The 23,868-nt window shown below is 41.0% G+C and overlaps 1 protein-coding gene across 1 annotated transcript in view; it reads right to left on the minus strand.

Annotated features, from left to right (window-relative positions):
• The window catches only part of LOC122801276 (myosin-2 heavy chain-like), a 917,734-nt gene that overhangs the window by 186,423 nt on the left and 707,443 nt on the right, over positions 1-23,868 (minus strand). The window contains exon 4 of the mRNA XM_044070825.1: positions 21,384-21,569. Within this exon, the coding sequence (XP_043926760.1) occupies positions 21,384-21,569 (186 nt within the window). The remainder of the gene's footprint in view (positions 1-21,383; positions 21,570-23,868) is intronic.

Raw genomic sequence — 23,868 nt, forward strand, 5'->3', positions numbered from 1 at the left:
CAGTACTCTGTAGTACGTGTCATGGGTGTGTGTGGCACAGATGACCTTGGCCACGGATCACTACAGTGGCCAGGCTTGTCGCATACATACATATGTGACCTATGATCTGAGAAGCAGCGGCACAATCTGTCGAAGGAAACAAATGTATTCATGTAGTATGCAGGCTTCACACCTATGTACTGATTGAGGTCACATGTACACATATTCATTTGCCACACAGATACGCAATGTGTGCAATGCACATACTGTTTTAATCATTTGTCATACTGTAGTAAAAGCAAAACCCACACTGCATTGGCCACCTGTGGCACACATTTACACAAACACACACACTCAGCGTTTACAGGATTCAAACCCCTACCTATGTTATGATACTAGAGAGATACACATTAACATGGCACGCTATATGCTTTCGTGGGTGGTTTCTGTTCTCCTGATATATTTGTAGGATGTTGACATCAGCAGACATTCCAAAGAGGGATGTACCTCTTTTAATGTGTTTTCCCAGTCTCCAAAAAGGCCACTCCTCTCAAAGTAAATCACACACATAACACACACATCCCCCACACACAAACTGTCAGCGCTTGCAGGATTCAAACCCCTACCTATGTTATGATACTAGAGAGATACGCATTAACACAGCACACTACATGCTTTACTGGGTGGTTTCTGTTCACCTGATATATTTGTAGGATGCTGACATCATCAGACATTCCAAAGAGGGATGTGCCTCTTTTAATGTGTTTTCCCAGTCTCCAAAAAGGCTATGCCTCTCAAAGGAAATCACACACATACCCCCCCACACACACACTGGCAGCGCTTGCAGGATTCAAACCCCTACCTAAGTTATGATACTAGAGAGATACACATTAACACAGCATGCTACATGCTTTACTGGGTGGTTTCTGTTCACCTGATATATTTGTAGGATGCTGACATCATCAGACATTCCAAAGAGGGATGTGCCTCTTTTAATGTGTTTTTCCAGTCTCCAAAAAAGCTACTCCTCTCAAAGGAAATCACACACACACACACACACACACACACTGTCAGCGCTTGCAGGATTCAAACCCCTACCTAACTATGTTATGACACTAGAGAGATACGCATTAACATGGCGTGCTTTATGCTTTAGTGGGTGGTTTCTGTTCTCCTGGTATATTTATAGGATGCTGACATCATCAGACTGGACATGGAACCCCAGGAATGATCCATGTGGGTCGGCAGGTATCAACAGCTTGAATAGGACCCTGTGAGTCACACCTTGTGTGATCTATCTGTGGACACGCTGACATCCCTTCATATGTCAACACATATCTATGCACAGATTGTTGGTTTTGTGGATACGACATGTATCTGTGATGTTGAAAAAGAGCTATGCAAAGTCTATGTGGGACATGTGTAGCTCTGTTCAGTGATGTATGCCCTGGGTGGCTGCCTTGCAAATGGTGTAGCATGTTTGGGAACCATGATCTGCACATGAACATACCACAGTTGGTAGGGTTGTGTGTTTGTCAGCTTCCAATAGCTCTGTTTATGACTTCAGCCATGATGCACTCCATGGCCTTGCAGATCAGACTTTATAGGCTTACTGGACTGTAGTTCCCATGGTGTGTTGTGCACCCACACTTGTGGGGAGTGCAATATGTTGCTGTAACACATTCAACGGTTACAGTCCCTGTGGAGTGGGTGAGGCTCAACACACTGTTCAGGTGCAGGGTCTGTTTGTTCTGTAGTGCATGCATGACATATATTGGGAAACATTGTAATGCAATTGCTGCCATGCTTTTGGCTTTGGGGGGAGCTGGTCAGCCATTCTACACATGATATCTCCTGGTATGATGTCAGGGACTATCGTCAGTGGGAGGTGGGTATGTATATATGGGCCTGTCTGACAGGATGTCGGCATTGTCAGTAAGGTACAGTTGGCCCTGACTCAGGACGTATATGAGTGTACATTACTATTTATGACATAGCTGAAGGACATGTCATGATTCTCAGTCTGGACTCATTCTCAGCTACTCTTTACAAAACACCAACAAACCTGAGCACTAATCCCGGTTATACTCCTTTACACACTTAACACCCTACTGATCCTTTGTGATCAGGCTACAGAGTATGTCATCATAATATACTGGCATGTCCAGGGGTTGATTTCATGTGTACTCTCCAGTCCAGCTAGTGAATATTGTGGTTATGACACAATGTCACATCTGCCTCATGTACACAGACAACCCACTCCTCCTCCCAACACACTCAGATATATGTGAGAGATGCAACAATATTGACATACCGGAGGCTGAGCTCTCTCGACCCATGACTGGCATGGTCTATCAGGTGGTGAAGGTGACCACAAGCACCTCATATCAGTCTCACATACACCAATAGTGACAGCAATCAAACCACATTATCACAAATACACATACTTGGAGGCTCTACATACACTCTGCCTAAGCAGCAGAGACCTCCAAAGCAGACACACAAACAACTGCTACCCCACTACAATACCCACATATCACATAGTTCACAATGTCAGTGTGCCACACAGTCACTGCCCTTCAGGCTAAACAACACACCTGATACACTTGTAATAGGTGACACAATGTCAGACACACTGACATCCCACTCACCAGGCCAAACAAGGGAAAAGTCACTTTGAGCTGTCTCTCAGGTGCCAGGATCCGTCACATAACACATGCACTCAGATCACTCCAAAGCAAGTCCAGGACTGGCTCCATCACTGTCTATGCTGGTGCGTACAACCTCAGACGTTCCTCCCTGGACCACATGACATGATACATAGAGGAACTCTCTGATCATGTAGCCCAGGCTAGTATGACCCTGACCTTGTCTAGCATCTTACACTCACCAAGTATGATGTCTCAGTATACCAACAAACTGATCACGTTTAACAGTTGGCTAACATATTGGTGTTATTCAAAGGGGATACAGTGTCTGTCAGCCTGGGGTGACATGCTCGACATGCCACGTAGCTTCCCTATGGACAGCTTGCACCTGTCACCCTTGGACTTTTGAATACTGGCTAAGGCACTTGCTGCCACCATACTGCCTTAAGTGGGGCTCAAAAGGTAGACCCACCTCTATAGACATTACAGAGTACATAACACTGAGGGTAATGCTGCTCAACACCAGATGTATTACCCTCACATTGACCACACTCACGGATCTCCTCAGTATGGAGAATAGCAATATCTGTGCACTAACAGACACATGGTTCAGGCTCCCACATGCACACCGGCACTACCAGGTTATATTTCATACCATGCTTTCTAACCACATATCTCGGAAGGGCCAACACAAATAGTGGGAGTATCCATATACATCACAGATACACATACCTCCGGGTTGGTAGCACTGCACAAAGCATCACAGACCATACATATGCACCTAACATTGTGCAAATCTGCCTTTTGGTTTGTTGTCTGCTACAGACCACACTCACAAACTCAGCAACCACACTCGTCTTTCCGGGGAACACTGGATAATATGACTGTCTCCCCAAACACCATTATATTGGGTGACATCAAATACACACACATTGACTGGGGATAGTACTCAGGCCCCAACACCCTCGCCCAACAGTTGCTACAATTTGTAAACTCATATGCTATGGCACAACTGGTCACCACACCCACAAGAGGGGACAACATATTGGACATGATCATCACCAACATGGGGACTCTATGTTCCACACCTGTGATATACCCCTCATTGGTAAGGACAGAACATACTTTATCTCACTGGACATCCATATCCCATCCCCACACCCATCCTGGGTAATCTTGGTGAACTTCCCAAAAGCAAACGTCACACTTCTCCATACCACGGTGGTATCCTTCAGAGACCCTGGGTCAGTGGTAAGTATGGCTCAGACTGCTGAATCCTTTACATACACAGTCTATGGACACCTAGTGGACTGCATGGATCGTGCTATCCAAAATAACACCTGGACTCACTCCTCCAATGGTGGGGGACCTGTCTGGTGGACCCCGGCCATTAATACGCTATAAAACAAAAGGAGGAAGCTACTACATGATAGAGCACAATCCCAGACAGGGAAGGCATCTGTGATCTGTACTAGCAGACGGCTACAGTCACTCGTGTATTTATGTCAGGCCTGCTTCTAATGGCCAATTGCACCAGACACATCAAACACTCACAAGGCCTTCTTCAGTTAATTCAGGTACCTGGCTGGACACTCACTGATATGCTGTGTGTTACTGCATACTGACTGAACATACCCTGAACCCACAGACATTGCCAACATCCTGGCAAACAGGTTCAATGCAGATGTCTCCCCCCATCCCCCCTAAGGAGGTACTGTCCATTCCAACAGAGTGTAACCTCCCTGACATCACAAATAAACAGGTGAGTGCTGCCCTCCCCACAGCGGACAGCACAGCATCAATGGGACCAGACAGTGTCCCGGCCTGTGTTGTATACGGCCTTCATTACAGACGTAACCCTCACATTTCGTCACTGTTTGATATCAGGATTACTGCAGGATTTGTACCCATGGAATGGTGTACAGCGATAGTGGTCCCGCTCCACTGAATACTGCCATAACAGACTACAGACAATATTGGCCTATAAGGCTAACTAGCCTGTTCTGCAAAGCTATGGAGCGTATTGTAATGGGACTCATGCACATAGACATGGGAAACCTACAGACACTGGCTCCTACACATTACAGCATTGTTGTGGGCAGATCTTGCCTGTTGGACCTGTTTGTATTCTTTAAACAGTTACCAGGTCCATCAGTGTTGGGAAGGTTGTCCACACAGCCTGCCTGGACCTTGCACAACCCTTCAACACAATACCCCACACGGCCATTATGCATAGGCTCACCGGCATCAATATCGACACATATCTCACACGATGGATTGCTACGTGGAACAAGGATAGCACTCACATGCTCAGTGTTGCAGGTGCCATGTTTGACTATACATCAGTTACACATGGTATCCCACAAGGCTCAGTCCTGGGACCTCTCTTGTTCAGTATATATTTGTGTGATGTACAGGCTATCACAGGAGGGATATGGCTGCCCACGTTCACAGATAACGGCAAACTGGGTGCCATAATCAACTCTCCAGCTGGCACATGCATACTCAGACAGGGTCTCACAGTGATAGGATGACTGGTGCCTGAGCCATGGCCTACAGCTTCATGCCATTAGTTGCATAGTCATCCCCTTTGAGAATGACAACATGCCCACACATTACCACATAGGTAGTAATCCATTACATACGGTAGTAGTTGTTACGGGTTTGGGGACATGACCTGTTTGTACTCTTCCCTTTGACAATCGCATTGCCAAAGTGGTTAGACAGTACTTCTACATAGCCCACCATATCCCACATGGTTTCACATGCTGATCACGTGTGGTCATTGTACCCCTATACTCATCACAACCATGCTTGGTTACTATGCCACATTTGGGTTGTACCTCATCCGACACCTGCAACAACTGTAATGGCCACAAATGTTACTCATCAAGCAGATGTAGGGACTCACACGGATGCCCTACACAGTTCAGATACAGTAACTCCAGCTCTACTCAGTCACTTACCACCTACACGGATGTGTTGTGTGCCTGTAGTTTAAGGCAATATCTGACCCAGAATTAATGGACATGCTCCACCTCAGGATATCCAACTCCCTTGGAGCTACACACTCCAGGGACATATACCTCAGCACAGATGTTGATAGGACATGCTGGGGGGACAAATTATTATCCGAAAGGCTCCACTCACTACAGAGTGTAGTCCCAGGTTTTCATAAGCAGAGCCACCCACTGACCACTTACAGGTGACATCTTGACAAGTGGATGGGTGATCGTATGTGTACCCATGGGATATCTTCTGGGTCCCTGCTAGACAGAGGCACAATACACTAAATGTAAATGGGCTATTTTGTGTGACCTACTATTCACGGGCACAGTGTTCTTATTTGACTGGGTTGCAGCAGCCAAACACACTCTGGCTATGCTTGTACATGCCCTAGGGCAGACAGCCTAGTATCAACCTCTGAACCTATGACAATGTTCATGATGCACAATGTTTATTGCTGATACTGTTTGCAGGTTTTTATCATCTTTGCTTTCCCACTTTCTATGAACCGCTTAGGTATCTGCACAACCTATTTGATTATGACAGGGTTCCACTATTTTATATACGTGTCTGTTGTCATATAAGTGTGTGCACAGGGCAGATTGCTGGATAGTGAGAGGTTCCTGGGTTAACACATGCAACTGCCTGATATGTGTGGCCCACTGCTGTACTCCAACATGACCTAAGTGTGTGAGCATGCCTAGTTCAGACTGTCAGTGTTCTGTTGCCTGACATTTGTCTCATGTATTCAAGTGTGTGAGCATGCCCAGTGTGACCTTTCAGTATGTTGCTGTCTGAGGTCCACTACATTTGTTGATGTATATGTACATGTCCAATATTAACATTTCTACTGTGTGTGTTTTAAGTCAGGTTCTATTTTTACTGCAGGACTCACCTTTGTGTCATAACTCGACAGGGATTATGCTGTGCCTGCAGGGTTTCCATGGAATACTTTGCATAGACTTATCAACATTTATTCATACAGGTTAACCACTGCAATACTGTCATGGTGTAATGGTTCTGTACTATGACTATAGTGCACAGTATCCTGAGTTTGAGGACCATCACCACTTATATTTTCATACTGAGCAGACCAGAGTGCTTAAGGGCCAGTAGAGCAACTATAAGCATGTTGGATTTTGTTCAGCTATGCCCTGCTTAGACCCAGCTTGTCCAACATTGCTCAATATTAACCATCATTGCTGGATGTTGGCCAATATTACTCAACATTGACCACATTTGTACTAGTTGGTGTGTGCGATTTGGTTTACATATACTACACGGTGGTAAATTCTGTTTAGCACTGCTTTATATTGCTTAACACATGGCAATCATGCCTCAGGTGTTGATGCAGGGCTGCCTATGTCGGATGCACATACTACACTCCCTATACATGTTTGAAAGCAGGTAGTGTCAACGTAGGCATCCCTTTTACTATATGTGTGGGTCAGAGAGCGGTATCATTTCCAGAGTTCCTATTGAGCCAATGAATGTGCTATGCATTGTCTCTTTGCCAAGGCCAAAGTATACTGGGCACACCTCCTTCTGCCTACTGGGGCAGGCTCAGGTTGTTCCTCCTCCGAGTCACGCTCTGCCTGTGATGGCCCCGGCAATGGTGGGGGGCTGTTTGGCCTGGGTTTGCAGGATCATATTATGTAGCATAGCACATACCATGACAATTTGGGTACATGTATTTGGTGAGTACTGCAAGGCTCCACCAGATGTGTCCAGGCACCGGAACCATGACTTGAGCAGCCCAAACACATGCTTGATTACATTTCATGTTTGTGTGTGTGCCTCATTCTGGCATTCCTGTTCAGGTGTGTGTGCGTTTCTGATGGGTGTCATCAGCCACGGCTCCAGTGCATAGCCATCATCCCCCACTAGGTGTCCATGTGGGATGTCCCCATTGGCAAATGTCTGGTACAGCTGCGTCAGATGCCAGATATGGGAATCATGGTAGCTTCCAGGGCAGCCAGCACACACATTCAGTATTATGCCCTGGGCATCACATACGATCTGGCAGTTGATGGAGGGGAAGCCCTTGTGGTTGAAGTAGACCCTACCCCGCTCACCGGCTAGTGCTTTGATGCGTATGTGCGTGCAGTCTATTGCACCCACTACCTCAGGGTATTCTGCTATTTGCTGGAAGAGATGCATATTGCTGGCCAATACCTTACGGGAATTGGGGAAGTATACATGATCACCGACATGTGCTGACATGTCATCCAGGAACTGGTGCAGTACCCTGGATGCTGATGCCTGTGATATTCCCATCATATCACCAGTTGGTCTCTGGAAGGTACCTGTTGCTAATATTCTTAGGCCAACACATACCTTAGTTTCCACTGGGATGGGTTCCCATCTGTTGGTTCTGTGTGTGAGGCGTGGCCTGCACAGCTCAACAATTTGCTGCAAGAGGTCTCTGTCCACTCTATAGCGCTCCACTATCTCCAGCTCATGTAGCCCCTGGTAGGTTACCTGGGCCTGTACACTCTTCTCAGTCTCCTCACTGTGGGTTGTCCAGCAGCATTTGCATCATCACCACCCTCAGCATGTTGCATATGTCGCCTTATAACAGCAATGGCAGCCCCTAACATTTTTTGTTTCAGTACAACTTTTTCAGTTTCCACTGCTATTAGCTTACTGCAGTGTTGCAGTGTCTCTTGAGAAAAACATAATGGACTGTTGTTTGCAGTGTTTTAAGTGCTAGGCCGGTCTAGTGTTCTGCCTGGGTAATTGCCTGATTTTGATTGTTTTCACCTGCTAGCTCTGCTAGTTCTCCCTGATAACTTCCCTACTATTTGGTGCACTTCCTTTTTCCTTTCTGTTTCCTGAGGGGGGAGCGCCGTGCATAGCAGCTAACATGTGCACACACATGCTTACATGGACTAAAACTTGCTTATTCTTGTTAAAACGTACACACATCGGTGCAAACGCGCTTACAACTGTTTACACAGCCTTACATATGCTTACTCAGGCTTACACACGCGCACACACGCTAACACGTGCGCACACTGTCTTACTCGGGTTTACTGGCGCGCACATGCACGCACGCACACTCAGCAAGAAACTTTGGTGTTATCCACGGCATACACCTTCCATTTCTTGACTTTACCTGGCCTACTTGTTGACACACCTCTTTCAATAATATGTAATTGTCGGCTGACACATGACACTTTGCTCCAATGAGCTTCACTCCTTTCATACATACCCCCCTCGTGATGTCACCTATCTTCTACTCTGTTACGACCCTTATCCTACTCCTACACTCCACTGACTGTGCTCATTTCCTATGTAAACTTGCGATTCACTATCCTAACTCTCATTTGCATAGGATTGCCTACATCTCTTAGACTGAGCTTCCCCCTTAGCAACCTCTACTTGGTGGCCATGTGGTCTTCAGCCTGCCATTCACTTGCATTGTAAATTCATTTTAGCTATAAAATCCACATTTGTGGATCTTAATTATTAATTTTCTGGTTTTTAGGGTGCAGTGCATTTGCTGCACTACGGTTAAACCCCGGAGATCGGGATGAAAAAAAAAAGTTATTTTATTTCTATTTTGCATCACTTCCCATTGCCAATGGCCATATTTTTGGCCATTGGCATACTTCCGCCTGTAAATGCATGCTTTTTTTGCAGCTGTCACGGCTCCGTTTTACTATTTGTAGAACCGTACTCAGTTATCAACTGAGTACATTTCTGTAAATAACACTACTCCTACTCGGACAGGTTCGGGTTTCCTGGATCGCAAATTTACCTCATTTGCATAGCTTTCACCTGCAATTGAGGTAATTTGCATATCCAAGCCCTGTCCGTGTAGGGCTAGTTTAAGGAGCTCTGTTACACTCCCCTACCGGCTGTTCCTGGATCGCTCAGTGGACATGTTGGCTGCATGGAGTCTTACTCTACTCTTAGATTCCATGCAAGCCTTCGTGAATCCGGCCCATATACTTATATCAATGAGTTTTAGGTTATGTCAAGCAAGTAGAAGGTGTAGTATTTGTGGTGCTTAGCCAGAATTGTGAAAACAGGTACATTTAGTATCATTCTGTAGATGTTCAAATGGTAATATTTTGAAAGATTCCAATGCTGCATTGTGCTTTATTTCATTAAGGAACTGATACCATGCATCAGGTATTAATTAATCTTGAAAAACCTTTTTCTCCTGTTATAATTTTTGAATTTTGTTTGAGTTAAAATAACCATATCATTCTTGCTGTTTCTTACAGAATAACTTTGTTCTCTAAGTGAGAAAATTCTTTTTAGTGGTGGGCAGTGGCCTAGATGAACAAGTAAAAATATTGTTTTCCATTAGCAAGTTTTACTTTCTGTATTTCATGTGTTACGCCTAGTATAATCGTACAGTAACATTTCTTTGGAATAAACATATAGTATTTTAAGTCACAGTTAAGTTTTAACAATCTTTATAATCACTCATCCCTTGCTGTCTCAATCACAAGCCAGTACATCTGGCACTGAGAAGGTTGTCTGCGCAAACACTACAAACACCACACCTCTAACACCTCCCACACTTGTACAACACACTCTTACATATGCGGAGGTTCTCAACAAAAACATACCTAAACAAAAGAGACCTCTGAAGCAAAAACACACATGTACATCACAACCCATGGCACCACACCACACTTAGTACACACGCCTGTGTCTCACAGCCTCTAAGGCCCAGCCATGAACCCAACATACTAGTAATAGGAGACTCTATCATGAGATACACAGATGTGCCCATCAGGCTAGACAAGGAAAAAGTCATGGTATGTTGCTTGTCAGGTGCTAGAATTTGCCATATCACACACATCTCTTAATGACAGATACTGTTATGATGCTGTCATAGTCCATGTTGGCGTGAATGACTTGAGATGTACCTTTCTGGACTATATGAAGAGAGACATGACTGAGCATGCAGAATATGTGTCCCAGACAGGTATGTCCCTAGCCTTAAACAGCATCCTACTGTCACCCAGAATGATGCCTCAATTCAAATAGAAAGTTATTGAGTTAAACAATTGGTTTAGTTTCTGGTGTCATTCCAAGGGGATCCAGTACCTGACAGCCTGGGAGGACATGACTGACAGACCATGATGCTTTACCAGAGATGGCCTTCATCTGTCTCCCCTCTGCTTCAGGCTTCTGGCAAAGGCTATTGCCTCTCCATAGTGCTTTATTAGGCAAAGTCATGAGCACAAATTACTAACTTGAAAAATTCTTCTAAACAAAATGTAAAGGTCATGCTGATAAATGCTAGGAGTCTTAACATGAAACTGCGCTTATTGCAAGCATTCCTCACCCTGGAGGATGCTAACATTTATCCAGTCACTGAAACCTGGTTCAAAGCTGCAAAGAGCACCCCAGCCTTACCAGGTTACTTATCCTATCATAATTTCAGACATCAAATGGAGGGATAAAAAGCCAAAGGAGGTGGCTTTCCGATATTTATCAAAGACATACACAATTCCAGGATGGTCAAACAGTATGATGCACAGGAGACAATCCAGGTGTAGTTAACCATTGAAAAAACACCTATTCATATCACAGCTAGCTACAGACCCCCAGCCATGACTCAGGATACCCACTGGACTTACTTGAATCCATCAAGATTCAACCCTCTACCCTAACCTCGGATGACTTTAACTACTCAACTATAGAGTGAAAGACCTATTCTAGCCCAGACATGAATGCCCAGAGATTCCTCGAGTTTGTCAATACCAATGCATTGGATCATCTGGTTGACACCCCTACAAGAGGTGAAAATATCCTGGACCTGGTACTAACTAACAAGAGTAGCACTATAGCACCCCTATAGTGTCATCCTCCTTGGTGAAATCCGACCTTAAAGCAATCACTTTCAACGTCACCATCTTCCCTGACCCCACCCCCCCACCCCAACTTGTCAGGGTCAAACAAAAAAACTTTTTCACAGCTGACTACAATCTCCTGAGAGCAGGTATATGCAGCTTCACAGCCACCATCCCTTCAATTGGAACTAGCATTAATGTCCAAACCTACACCAAAAAACTATATGAGCATCTACATAGCTGCATGGACTCAACAATACCTGACAGGACCAAATCATCTTCCTCAAGGAACAGTAAACCTGCTTGGTGGACAGCAGCAATAAACAAACTCTATAATAAAAGGAAAAAAATGCTGTCCAGAACCAAGAAGGAGTTGGTGAAAGTTGGAAGCAATCACTCCTTTGTCTGAACAAGCAAATAAGGTCACTGGCAAGATCCTCTAAGGCTAACTTTGAGTCCAAACTGACCACATTCACTAAGGAGAATCACAAGGCCTTCTTCACATATATCAGCAATCTCAAAGGTACCACCCAAATCTGCTCTGAACTGGTGGTCAAGAACACCATGTGACACTGCCGGCCCAGTTATCTGGAATTTTGTAAATAATTTTATGTCATTTGTGAATATTGATATGATTTATACAGAACTGTATGTTATGTACTGAGCTATAAGAATGTAACCACAGCATACCCTGCTGGAACAAAAAAGATTAACTTACAGAACTTCAAGAAAATAAGTAGAAATTAAGTGCTTTATAATGTGCTATAAAAGTTAGTTTCAATGCAGCAAGGAGACAGGATGTCTAGAGCTAGAAGTTTTTCCTATTGTCTTGGATAGAAGTAATTACTAGGTTTAAAATGTAAAGTTTTTTATTGTTTTATAACTTCCAAGATCTGGAAAACATCTGAGAGATATGTATTTTTAACACAAAAATGTTAAAATTCTGTTAAGTTTCTGTTTAGCCTGGGAATTGAAGTCAGGTGACAAAGAGTGATGTCACCCAGGATAAACCGTAGTAAAATGTGATATTAATTTAAGAACACTCTCAGAGAGAGACTGTGCATTTTGTATTTTGTCTTGGACCTAGCAAGAACATCCACTCATCATCATCATCTGCACTTGCTTTGCTCTGTAAGTAAGTTCTAAGGACATAGTAACTTGTTTTAGATATAGATAGGGATAAAGGAAAGATTAGTTTAGATGTTTTCTGTATTTATTTAAGACTGTCCTGCAATGTTGTTTTAAAATATTTTCTGTGACTCTGAACTCTGAAGTGACTGTGTTTGTGTACTATTGTCTTGTTCTTTTATTATTTATTATTAAATATATTTAAACCTATCCAGTAAACCAGAACATCCCCGGTATCTATCCCCCTCTGCTCATCACCAGGATACAGGTCTTTAATGCCCTCTCAAAGGCAAAAATGACAGCCTCCATGGGACCTGACAATATCCCTGGCTGTGTCCTACATGAACTCTGGCATGAGCTCTCAGCATCATTAGGCACCATATTCAACCAAAGCCTGAACACCAGCTTCATCCCACAGCCACTGTCATCCCTCTACACAAAGGTGGAGCATCCACTGACCCAGGCAATTATAGGCCCATCAGCCTAACTAGCCTGAATTGCAGGGCCATAGAACACATTATCATGGATCTTATAAACAAGGACATTGGCAATCTTCAAATGCTTGACCCCACACAGCTTGGTTTTGTCAAAGGGAGATCATGCCTGTTAAACTTGGTTGACTTCTGCAAAACAGTCACCAAAGCCATGGATGAGGGAAAGATAGTGCAGACCGCCTACCTTGACATAGCCAACGCCTTCAATACTATTCCCCACTCGGGCATAATAGATAAACTCTCTCAGCTAGACATCAACCCTTATGTTACCATATGGGAAGCTAACTGGCTGACTGATAGAACCCACTTAGTCAAAACAGGGGAAGCCACCTCTAGCAGTAGACCCATAATGAGAAGCGTACCCAAAAGGATTAGTCTTAGGGCCTCTACTGTTTGGCATATACTTTTCTGAGATGCAAGCCAAAACCAGTGGTCTGTGGCTGATCATGTCTGCAGATGACTGCAAGCTGGGTGGTATCTTAAATCCTCCTAGTGATGTGAACATCCTCCAAGAGGGCCTTACCCAAACTAATGACTGGTGCCAGAAGCATGGCCTCAAACTGAATGCCAAGAAATGTATCATCATCATCTTTGGGGAAAATGGCTTCCCCACTAATTATCACATTAATAACAATGTATTAAGCACGCAATCAGTCGTGATGGACTTGGGCACCCAGGTTGATAGCAACCTGACTTTTGACCACCACGTTGCCTCCGTTGTACAGAAGGCTTTCAACATGGCCGATCTTATAAGTAAGGGTATTTCATCAAGGAACAAGGAGGTTATAACATCTTTGTACTCCTCCCTTATCAGAAGCATTATCAAGTATAATGCCCCCTTCGGCATGTACCTTGCCAAGCACATGCAGCAGCTGGAGAGACCACAGAAGTTCCTACCCAGGAAAATCCAGGGTCCCAAACACCTGTTCTATACAGATAGGTTAAAAGCCCTGTTCCTCTAATCAGTCTCATACAGACTGCTCAGAGGTGACCTGTGTCTGACATTCAAAGTCATGTCAGACACCAGCCTTGATGGAGTTGCTGCATATCCGTAAGTCAAACTCCACTCATGCAACCTGCATGCAAGGCCTTAACCTGGTCTTTGACTTTAATAGAACTTGTTGGCAGGATAGATTTGTGTCCCAAAGACTCCCTCATCTGTGGAATAGATTCCCTCTCCATGTCAAGCATAATACCTCACTAGCCATCTTTAAGAGGAATCTGGATGACTGGATGGGAAACAGAAAATACACCCCTGGGATCTCACCTGTGTCCCTGCTGGACAGGAGAAACAGGTGCTGACTTTGTGGAAACAAAGGCAGCATTCTTGACTATAATTATAATGTCCTCCAGACCAATAGCCTAGTATCATCCTATAAATCTATGAACACAACATATTTACTATTACAGATGGATGCAGTACACAGTTCATGTCAATGTGATTTCATCATTTTCTGCTTAATAAGTGTAAGGATACATTAGGTTTGTGTAGAAATAAATACAGAAGTAATACAACTGGCCCTCTCTCACTAAACTATGTGATAGTCATTCGCCTGATACTTAAATCTCTACCCCCTTCCCCCATTCTCCACTCTTACTAGGGTGTAGTGCCTGACTAAGTTCAGCCATCTTGTACATGAAGTTAGTATTGTGGACAAAGTTACAATGCTATACAATTATCATACTAATAAATATTTCTGGCCTAAACAAACAAAATCTATTCTTTACAAAAACTGTCTGCATGTAGTCCAAGTAATAATTAAGCTAATACCTGCTATACTTGAAAAAATGTGGCAATTTTACAAGCATATATAGGCATACATACATATGTTTCTTTACTCGTTCATATTCATTTATATTTGTTCACAAAAGTATGTCATCACATAAATAGCCCATATTTGTATGCGGGCACAGTTCTGTTTAGAGATATATTTATGTTTTTTCATGCATTTTAATTACATGAGAGTGTGTAATGGTGAGAGTGTGGAGAGGGTTAAGAGCATGTAATTCCTGGGTGTACACATATCAGAGGATCTCTCCTGGTCAGGAAACACCAGCCAACAGGTCAAGAAAGCTCATCAATGCCTACACTTTTTAAGAAGGCTGAAAAAATCTAAGCTTCCTCCTTATATTCTCTCCACCTTCTATAGAGGTGCAATAGAGAGCATCCTCACAGTGTGGTGTGGAACCTGCTCAGTTACAGAAATAAAAGTAAAAAGAGTGGTGAGGGTTGCACAGAAGGCAACAGGTTCCTGTCTTCCATCACTACAACATCTTTATTCTGCAAGAATCATCCAAAAGGCCACAAAATAATACAGGACAACATGCATCCTGCGCATGGACTGTTTAAGCATCTGGCATTAGGCAGGAAATATCACAGCATCCACTGCAGGACTACAAGATTCAATAACAGTTTCTACCCTACAGTGATTAGGCTTCTGAACTTGGGCACTAGTTCCAGGGATCTGGACACATAATAAGTCAAGTTTTATTTATTTGTGCAATATATACTTACATATATTCTAAGTAAGTGCAACATTTATTTATTATATCAATAGCATTATTTAACCCATCCACTCAAGTGCAATAGTAGACAAATAACTTAGGCATTGTTCAGTCAGTAGTGTGTTTTGTATTACTTTAAATAGGACAGGGTATTCTTTTCATATTTGAATGTTGGTAAATGTCTCTGCTCTTTCTTGCATGTATTGGGAGCAGTATTATATTTGCTAGTTATGTGTATTCCTCTACTTGTATGTGTTGTTTCACTTTCCTTTGTAATCTCAAGAATTCAGCTGATGTACAAAATTTTATTTAGGCTACACATGTGTAGTTCTAAATGACAATAAAGTTTACTTTGACTACATATAGATACATATTTACAGTTAAGCATACAAGTCTTCTAGCATATACCTTCATTTATTTAACATTTGTATAGTTTATTTTTTCAACTTATGTTAGATATAATTAAAAAAATACTTACTATAGAACTCTGCCCCTCTCATTGTCACTTGATCTATCTCCTCAGCCAGCTGGTCAGGCCTATGCTTCTATAAGTCTTTGTACCTGTGTGGGAGCCAGAGTGAGTGTTCCCTTTCAGGGTTGGCAGGTATTCACCCAACTCCTGCCAGTTGTCAGTTTTCTTCCAGTCAGAATCTTGTTCTCAAGATTCGATTTTATCAAGGTGCGAATACCTAAGAAGGTAGACCAGCTTGGAGTTTAGTCTTGTGCCTTCACAGGTGCTGCCATCGTTAGAAGAGCTAGTACCAGAATAAAGAAAGTATGAGCAGGGGTGTGGTTCACAGGTTTACAACCACTCCTGTTGGAGTGTGACATCACCCTAACCAAACCCAGTTAACAAGAATGGGCATTAGAGATGGCACTATTACTGGCAAATTATTTATATGGTGGATAAAAGTTATAATTAAAATCTCAGTTTTTTTATGTCACTTATACCTGCTATTGCTTGTGTATCTGCGGTGCTGGTGCTGCGGTAGCGTTGTCGCCTCAAAGACGCTGACCGGTTCAACTCTCAGCTAGAGCGTCTTCTGCGTGGAGACATGCGTGAATGGGCGTACCTCCGTTGAAGGTTGTGCATTAGGGCTGGCAACTCAGCATGTAAAAATCAACTGCCAATCATTAGCTGACCAGAGTTCCGCTGTGGCGACCCCTAACCGGGAAAAGCCAAAAGACACAACAACAACAACAACAACAACCTGCTATTGCTTGTGTGTCTTGCTGTTGCAACCCTTTTTGGAGTATTATACTGAATATCAGAAAATAATAATTTCGTTGTGCATTCCTTCTGCACTGTAGCAGCAGTATTAATGTAATTTTGTGGCTTTTGTTTATTTCTGCAGAAATAAATTTCTCTTTGTGTGTCAGCATTAATCTTTAGTAAATATCGAGTGATTTGAGGTGATAAGGTGTTCTTCATTATGTTGGATGTGCAGAGATTATGCTTCATGGTTGTGCAAAGCAGCACTTATATGACTCCATTTTCTCTTTTCTAAAATATTGTGAACTTAAAGTATAACTGAGGTTGTCTGTGGATTCCTGTGTGCTTCTGGACATTGCTGCGAACAGCTGCAAATTCCATCACTGTCTGCAGCATGTTCACAAGTACCCAAGGACTTTTTCTTGATTACCTGATGCTTGGTGATGCTTGGTTTCACAGATAAGTTGCCTTACATGCTCACATATTACTGCAATTCATAGAGATAAGTATAAATGGGCTTAATTTGCATACAAAACATGTGAGTGCCCCTAAACGTATGAGAATAAGTATGACACCACCATATTAACATGTGATTACTTGAGTTAGGCAGGAAAATGGCTTAGGAAACCATGGACTTTTTAAAGTAATCAATAATAATTAGGCATATTGCAAATCAATATCAAAAAGTTCAAAATTATGTTAGATTACTGGGTTTACTAGAAGAAATAATTGCTTAATTGATATGATGGGCAGAGTTGGATGACTTATGGGATTACTGCAAAAATATCATTTCTAAATGGAAATTCATTACCGTGGCAGTAGAAATTTACAATTACTGAGAAAGGTAAGTTTATTTTGTAGTCATTTAGTGATTATGCACACATGGTAGAAATGCAGAAGTACAGAATTGTCAATAATGATTTGATGGTGCAACATATGTGGTGCTATACTGGGAAATTTCTTTAGTGTCACTCCTGAATGAAAAATGGCAGTATGAATACAGGAAAGGGTAGGGGGAGGACAGAGGTCTGTTAACAAGCTGTTTGCCTTACTACTGAGAATGTGTTCATGATGATGTAAACATTAGTCCAACACAACCTTACTTTGCTGGACTGAGACTCTGCATGTAAATATCAGCATAGGTCTTGTGTCACCTAGATTCTGCTTTTTACTCATTTTTTTTGTGATGATAACAGGTATGCTTTCATTGATATTGTTTGACTGATGATTAGATCAAAAGTGTTTTGTGTATGACTGTGGCATATTATTTTAGGTGCAGTAATGATGCAAAACCAAGGATCAAGGCAAAGTAAAGATCATTTTAGCCATGAGGAGAGCTACATCTTCATGGCATCCCTTAGGACATATGGCAAATGTCTTTTTGGAAATGTGGAAATGAGTGCCCAAACAAGCTGACAGGACAAAGACCTGGAATCAAGTGGTTATGGATATAAATGCTATTGATAGTAGGAACTGCATATTAATGGCAATGGTAGGACATTCTAGAGCCAAGGCAAGGCAGAATGCTTACCAGAATTAAGCAAGAGTCAGTCTTGGACAAGATACTGTCCAGACACATGGGGCAGTTCACATAGAGATACAAGTGCTTCTCAAGAAAGTATTTGTAATTAGGAGCAGAGGACCAAGCACAACAGATATCATGCAGACCACATCAGCACTTATCTAAACCTAGCAGAACCTCTCAGTCAAGGTCCAGGTCCCACAGCACTGTCAGATCAGTGTCTGTAAGACTACCTGCATCAAGTACATCACAACATGACTTATCATCTATCTCTCATGACAGCCCTTCTTCAAAACCACTGGCAACATCACCTACCCTAAAATTAGGAGATGTGTATGACAGATCTAACCTTGATTTACTATGATTCAAGTTTGAGATTTCTGTTACTTACAATCTTGACTATCACACAGAGATGTCAATGTATAACCCAAAGAGAAATAAGTTGTTAAATAAAGTAAAAAATATATATGTGTACACTGTAACCCAGTCATTGGACATTTTCCAACTGCATACATTTCATTCCTAAAATGGTACTGCTTGAAACTTCATGGAAATGTGGAAAGAAAGCTATTTGTCATAACATAAGGTTGTAGTGATAACACGATAAGTGCTCTAGGCATTACTATTGATACAGCTACCTATTACCTAAAACTAAAAAGTAGTAATACACAATTATTCAGAAAACATATATAAAAAATAACAATTAAATGACTATCCTGCTATGTAAATTAACACTGCTGCCACTTCATCCTCACCATTGCAAAAAAGATGATATTTTTGGTCTCAGAGGGCACCAATTATAGTGTATGAAATAATCTGATGTGCAGTACCTTAAGAGAAAGTATTACGTCAATTGAGATATGTAATAGTTAAAAGTAAGGAAACACTGAGCAATATAAAAAGCAATGTGATATATTTCATTCAAATTCCAAGGTGTGAGCTCATGTTAAATATTGAAATAACACTTTAGTACATGAATACTTAGGTACACCACCTCAGCAGAATTTATTGCGTAAAAATAGTTAAAAATGTGACTATTCCTTATATGATGCCTGACGTGACCACTGAATAGAAGTCAGCGAAAACTCAGGCATGATTTTTACAAACAATACTATGAGTAACTGTTCTGAAAAAAAAAAATATATATATATATATATATATATATATATATATATATATATATATATGTGTGTATATACAACAAAGGAAACACTAATCTGAATGTCATGGTTCATAGTACTAGTCAAGATGCCACCTCTTTATCTGTGCAGCCATATGCTATGCAAAAGCATGCCTCATGGGGCCCCTTTTTCTGCTACCAGCAGGTCATCATAACTCACATTTGAAGTAGAACTGGGAGTTGCAGTGACAGCATGGTTCACTTTAGCACCAGACCAGTTCGTGATCATGTTATGCAGAATACAACATGCAGCAAGCATCTTGCATGCAGTACCTGGGTCATACTGAAGGGCATCCCCAGACTGATCCAGGTATCTGAATCTGGACTTAAACATTCCAAACATCCTTTTATTGACAATATGAGTCTGGAATAGGGCTGTGTAATAACTGAAAAACTGCACTTGGATTTGTCACTGGTGTCAGAAGCCATGGCTCAAACAGATATCCAGCATCATCTGAAAGAAAAAAATGAGAGGGGGTAAAAAATGGTTTGGATTCAGCAATACATTTTACCATGAATAACTACTTAAAAAAAAAATATATATATATATATATATATATGTATGTATATATATATATATATATATATATATATATATATATATATATATATATATATGTAAGTATATATATATATATATATATATATATATATATATTTTTTTTTTTTTCTACTTACCAACAAGATGCCCACTGGACATCCTACCATGCAGGAAGAGGTAGTACAGTGAGATAGTGTGCCAGATATGGGAATTGTTTGCATTGCCAGGATGTTTGGCAGACATTGGTGATGTACCCCTAGACATCATACAATTTCTGGCAATTGATTGAACAGTAGCCCTTCCTATTGTGATATTGCTCACACCATGAAATAGATGGGGCCCTAACTGCAACATGGGTGCAGTCTATAATACTAAGTACTTCAGGGAAAATGTGCAACCTCATAAAAGGCACCCATGGTCTGGGCTCAGTCTTGAGGTGACGCTAGGAAATAGATGTAGTGATCCACATGTACCAAGTGTACATCCAGGGACTGCTGAAGTAGCCTCAAGACAAAAGCTTGTGAGATACCCAACATGTGTGATTCTGACTATGAATCACAGCTAGGCAGGAGAAGGACTCACTAGCATATGCCATTTTCCATCATTTTTCATTTACATCTCATTAGAACTTCATTTACTTAAGGTTATTTGTGGCCATTGCTCGTTAGTGTAAATGGATAATTATGAATAATGCCTCTGCTGTGAAAACATGAGGACAATGTGGATAGTCTTTATGCATTCAAGTAATGAGTATAGATACGACTCTAAGACTTCAGCCCCACAAGTATTGAGATAATAAACACAGGTCACCCTGGATATCAGGTGTAACAAATGGAGTGGAATATGTACATTTTTCGATAACAGTGATGTATACAGCAGTGGCTATGACATACCATGCAGAGAATATGCAGAAAATATATATTGTAGACACAATATCACAAACACGTTTCCACAGGTAGCTTTTTCAAGTGAATTAAAAACATGCTTTTTTTACCCCTTTATATAACCTTTCCAAATCACATGACCAATTATAAAAATACATTCTTAAGGAGACAGTACTTAAAAAAAAACTTACGAAATCTCTATAATGTAGATGCCACTGCTTGAGTAATTGGTTTCAAAGAAACCAGGACCAAGCTACCTGTGAAAACACATGTGTAATATTTTGTCTACAATACATACTTTCTGCATATTCTCTGCATTATGCGTGGTCATGTTATTTAATTGTATGAATTTGTCTCTTGGAAGACCCACTTTATTGAACTTGTTGGTTTTGCTTTTGTAGTGGCTGTGACATACTGACAAGACATAGCACAGTATAGCTTCACCACAGTATAGCTTCACTTACCTTCTACTAGCTTTTGTAGTTCATAGCATTTGTTCTGCAATTCAGTTTCTCTTTGATATGAGGCTTGCAGTTGCTGATTAGTTAGCTCAGCTCTCTTCAGCAGTAGTTGCTGATCTTCTGCTTGATGCTGAAGGTCCATTATGTCCTTCTGAGATTTTTTAAATGCTTCACTTAATGCTGCTATTTCTGTAAAAGACAAAATGGTATTCAATTTACCACTATAAAACTACAGACAAGATAGTGAGATAAGTTTTAACATGATAACTGTTACATTCTCTTTTTCTGGCACTAGTTGTGGGCAATACCTTTTTGTAATAGAATGGAGCAACTGCAGAGACAGCCTGCAACGTATTATTAAAGGTCTATTTAGTGAAAAGTTATCTGGGCTGGTACTTTAAGGCTCTCCATCTCTTGGCTCAAGAATCTTGGACAAAGCCAAATATAATGGGAGACAAAGGGCACAAAATCAGGGACACATTTAAAATATTGCTCTTATATACTTGGAAAGCTATGAAATAACTGATCTTGAATTACTACACATTTTCTGAAGGATACTGAGTCTGAAACATGAATGTTCATTATTTAATGACTGCAATCCTCAGTGATGTGACAGAAAACAACAAACTTGATGAGTAACAGAACAAGCAAATTCAGGGACAGTCTGCAAAATCAAGACTGACTGAGAGGTATGAATATAAATACAGGTACAAACAGCAAATAACACCTCAGGTACACTACAGGCCACAGTTCTCATTTCACTTGGACAGTACAGAATGGCTGAAAATACAGTAGAAGAAATACACAACTACCCATTATCATCTTTAATTTTCTTTCCACAGCTAGACGTAACATAATGATAACTGCAACAAATGGCAGAAAATGTGGATTCTTACATGCATGTGGAAAACAGCAGTTATATAAATATTCAATGTAGCTGAGACAGGTTAGATAAATTAGTCACTTTGACTGCCATAAATTACACTATTTAAGCTAGGATGCAAGGCTGCCACTGATGTAGTGTCTGACAGACACATAGATAGATATGAATTCTTATCCAAATGATCGGAAATTGCTATTGATATTAGTGGGCCATATCAAAATGTTCTAAAGATATATAAATGTGAAAGGCAAGTTATCAGAAATGGTTAAAGTTTTGGGGAAAAGGCAAATAAAATGGAAGAAAAGGCACTGGACCTTTCTAAAAGCAATCATTTATTTCAAATAACTATGGCATGAAAATCAGCTTTACTTTTTAAAAATGGTGGGAGAAAGAAAATAACCTTGTCTGCCTACACAAAAGTGGTTGAGGAATGGAACAAATAGGTTCATAGGTTCATACTAGGCTATCTGCCCAAGGGCATTTATAAGCTCTGTCAAATAGTGACAGAGGCAGTTAAATCCATGCAAGCTGATTGCACTCAGTGAAACAGATATGGAGTCACAGAATAACGTATATCATAAAGCGATATATATATATATATATATATATATATATATATATATATATATATATATGTTTCAGCTTTTCATATAAAAGTGACAGGTATGATGTCATCTCTGTTTATGTGCACAAAGGTCAGGAAAAAAGTATAAAATAGTGTCATGACTGCCTGTGCAGCTACATTTCCTGTTGGTGGCTTGTTTTCAATTTAAGGATAGAAATACCTTGTCATATACCAAAAGTCCTGAGATAGCCTCTCCAACCCTTCCACAACTGCACTGCCATGTTGCAAGAGGCAATGATTCTCTCAGTGAAAGAAGCCTCCACTTAGGTACCTTGTTGTTTTGTACAAATCAACAAATTGGCTAATTATCTTTGAGGGCTCAGTTTGGAGGCCTCTTTGTGAAATACTGTTTGAATTTCAGTTACAGCACTGAAGCTCAGTGGAGTCTTTATCAGGCAATACCACTCACCTTTTGAACCTCACTCCTAATAACTGGAGACAATTTGTGCACTGGGCAAAAAATGCAAAGCTGCAACTACCTATATCGATAACGATGACAGTTTTCTTGCCAACTATAGAAAATATTATTTTATCTTCCTTTTAAGATTTGGCAAGAAAAAACCCACTCAGGATTAAAATATCATAACCCATTTCCATCAAGACTCTTTTTCTAACTGAAGTATTTTTTTCTGTTGAACAGCCAGGTTTGTAACAAAAACACACAGAACATCTGTGACATTTTAAATCTGGCTCATTTGTTTTACTGAAACTCACTTAAGAGAAAATGTATTAAACTACATCTCATATGCAGCTAAATAGTAGTATGCAGAAGATATTTGCCATTGACTTTTTTCATCTTTAAAACAAAAATGCACAGATTAAAATGAATGTCCCGTGTTAATAGCAAGCATTTTTTAAAGCCAATAGGAACTATAAACAAATGATTTTACTCATGTGTTACTACAGTTTTTTTTAATTGCTTTATTTTAAAAATAATAATGTCTATGTCATTAGACAGCTTTTTTAAATCATTAAATAAA

The sequence above is a fragment of the Protopterus annectens genome, chromosome 4.part1, assembly GCF_019279795.1.
Source record: "Protopterus annectens isolate FY-2018-M chromosome 4.part1, PAN1.0, whole genome shotgun sequence".
Classification (NCBI taxonomy): Eukaryota; Metazoa; Chordata; order Ceratodontiformes; family Protopteridae; genus Protopterus; species Protopterus annectens.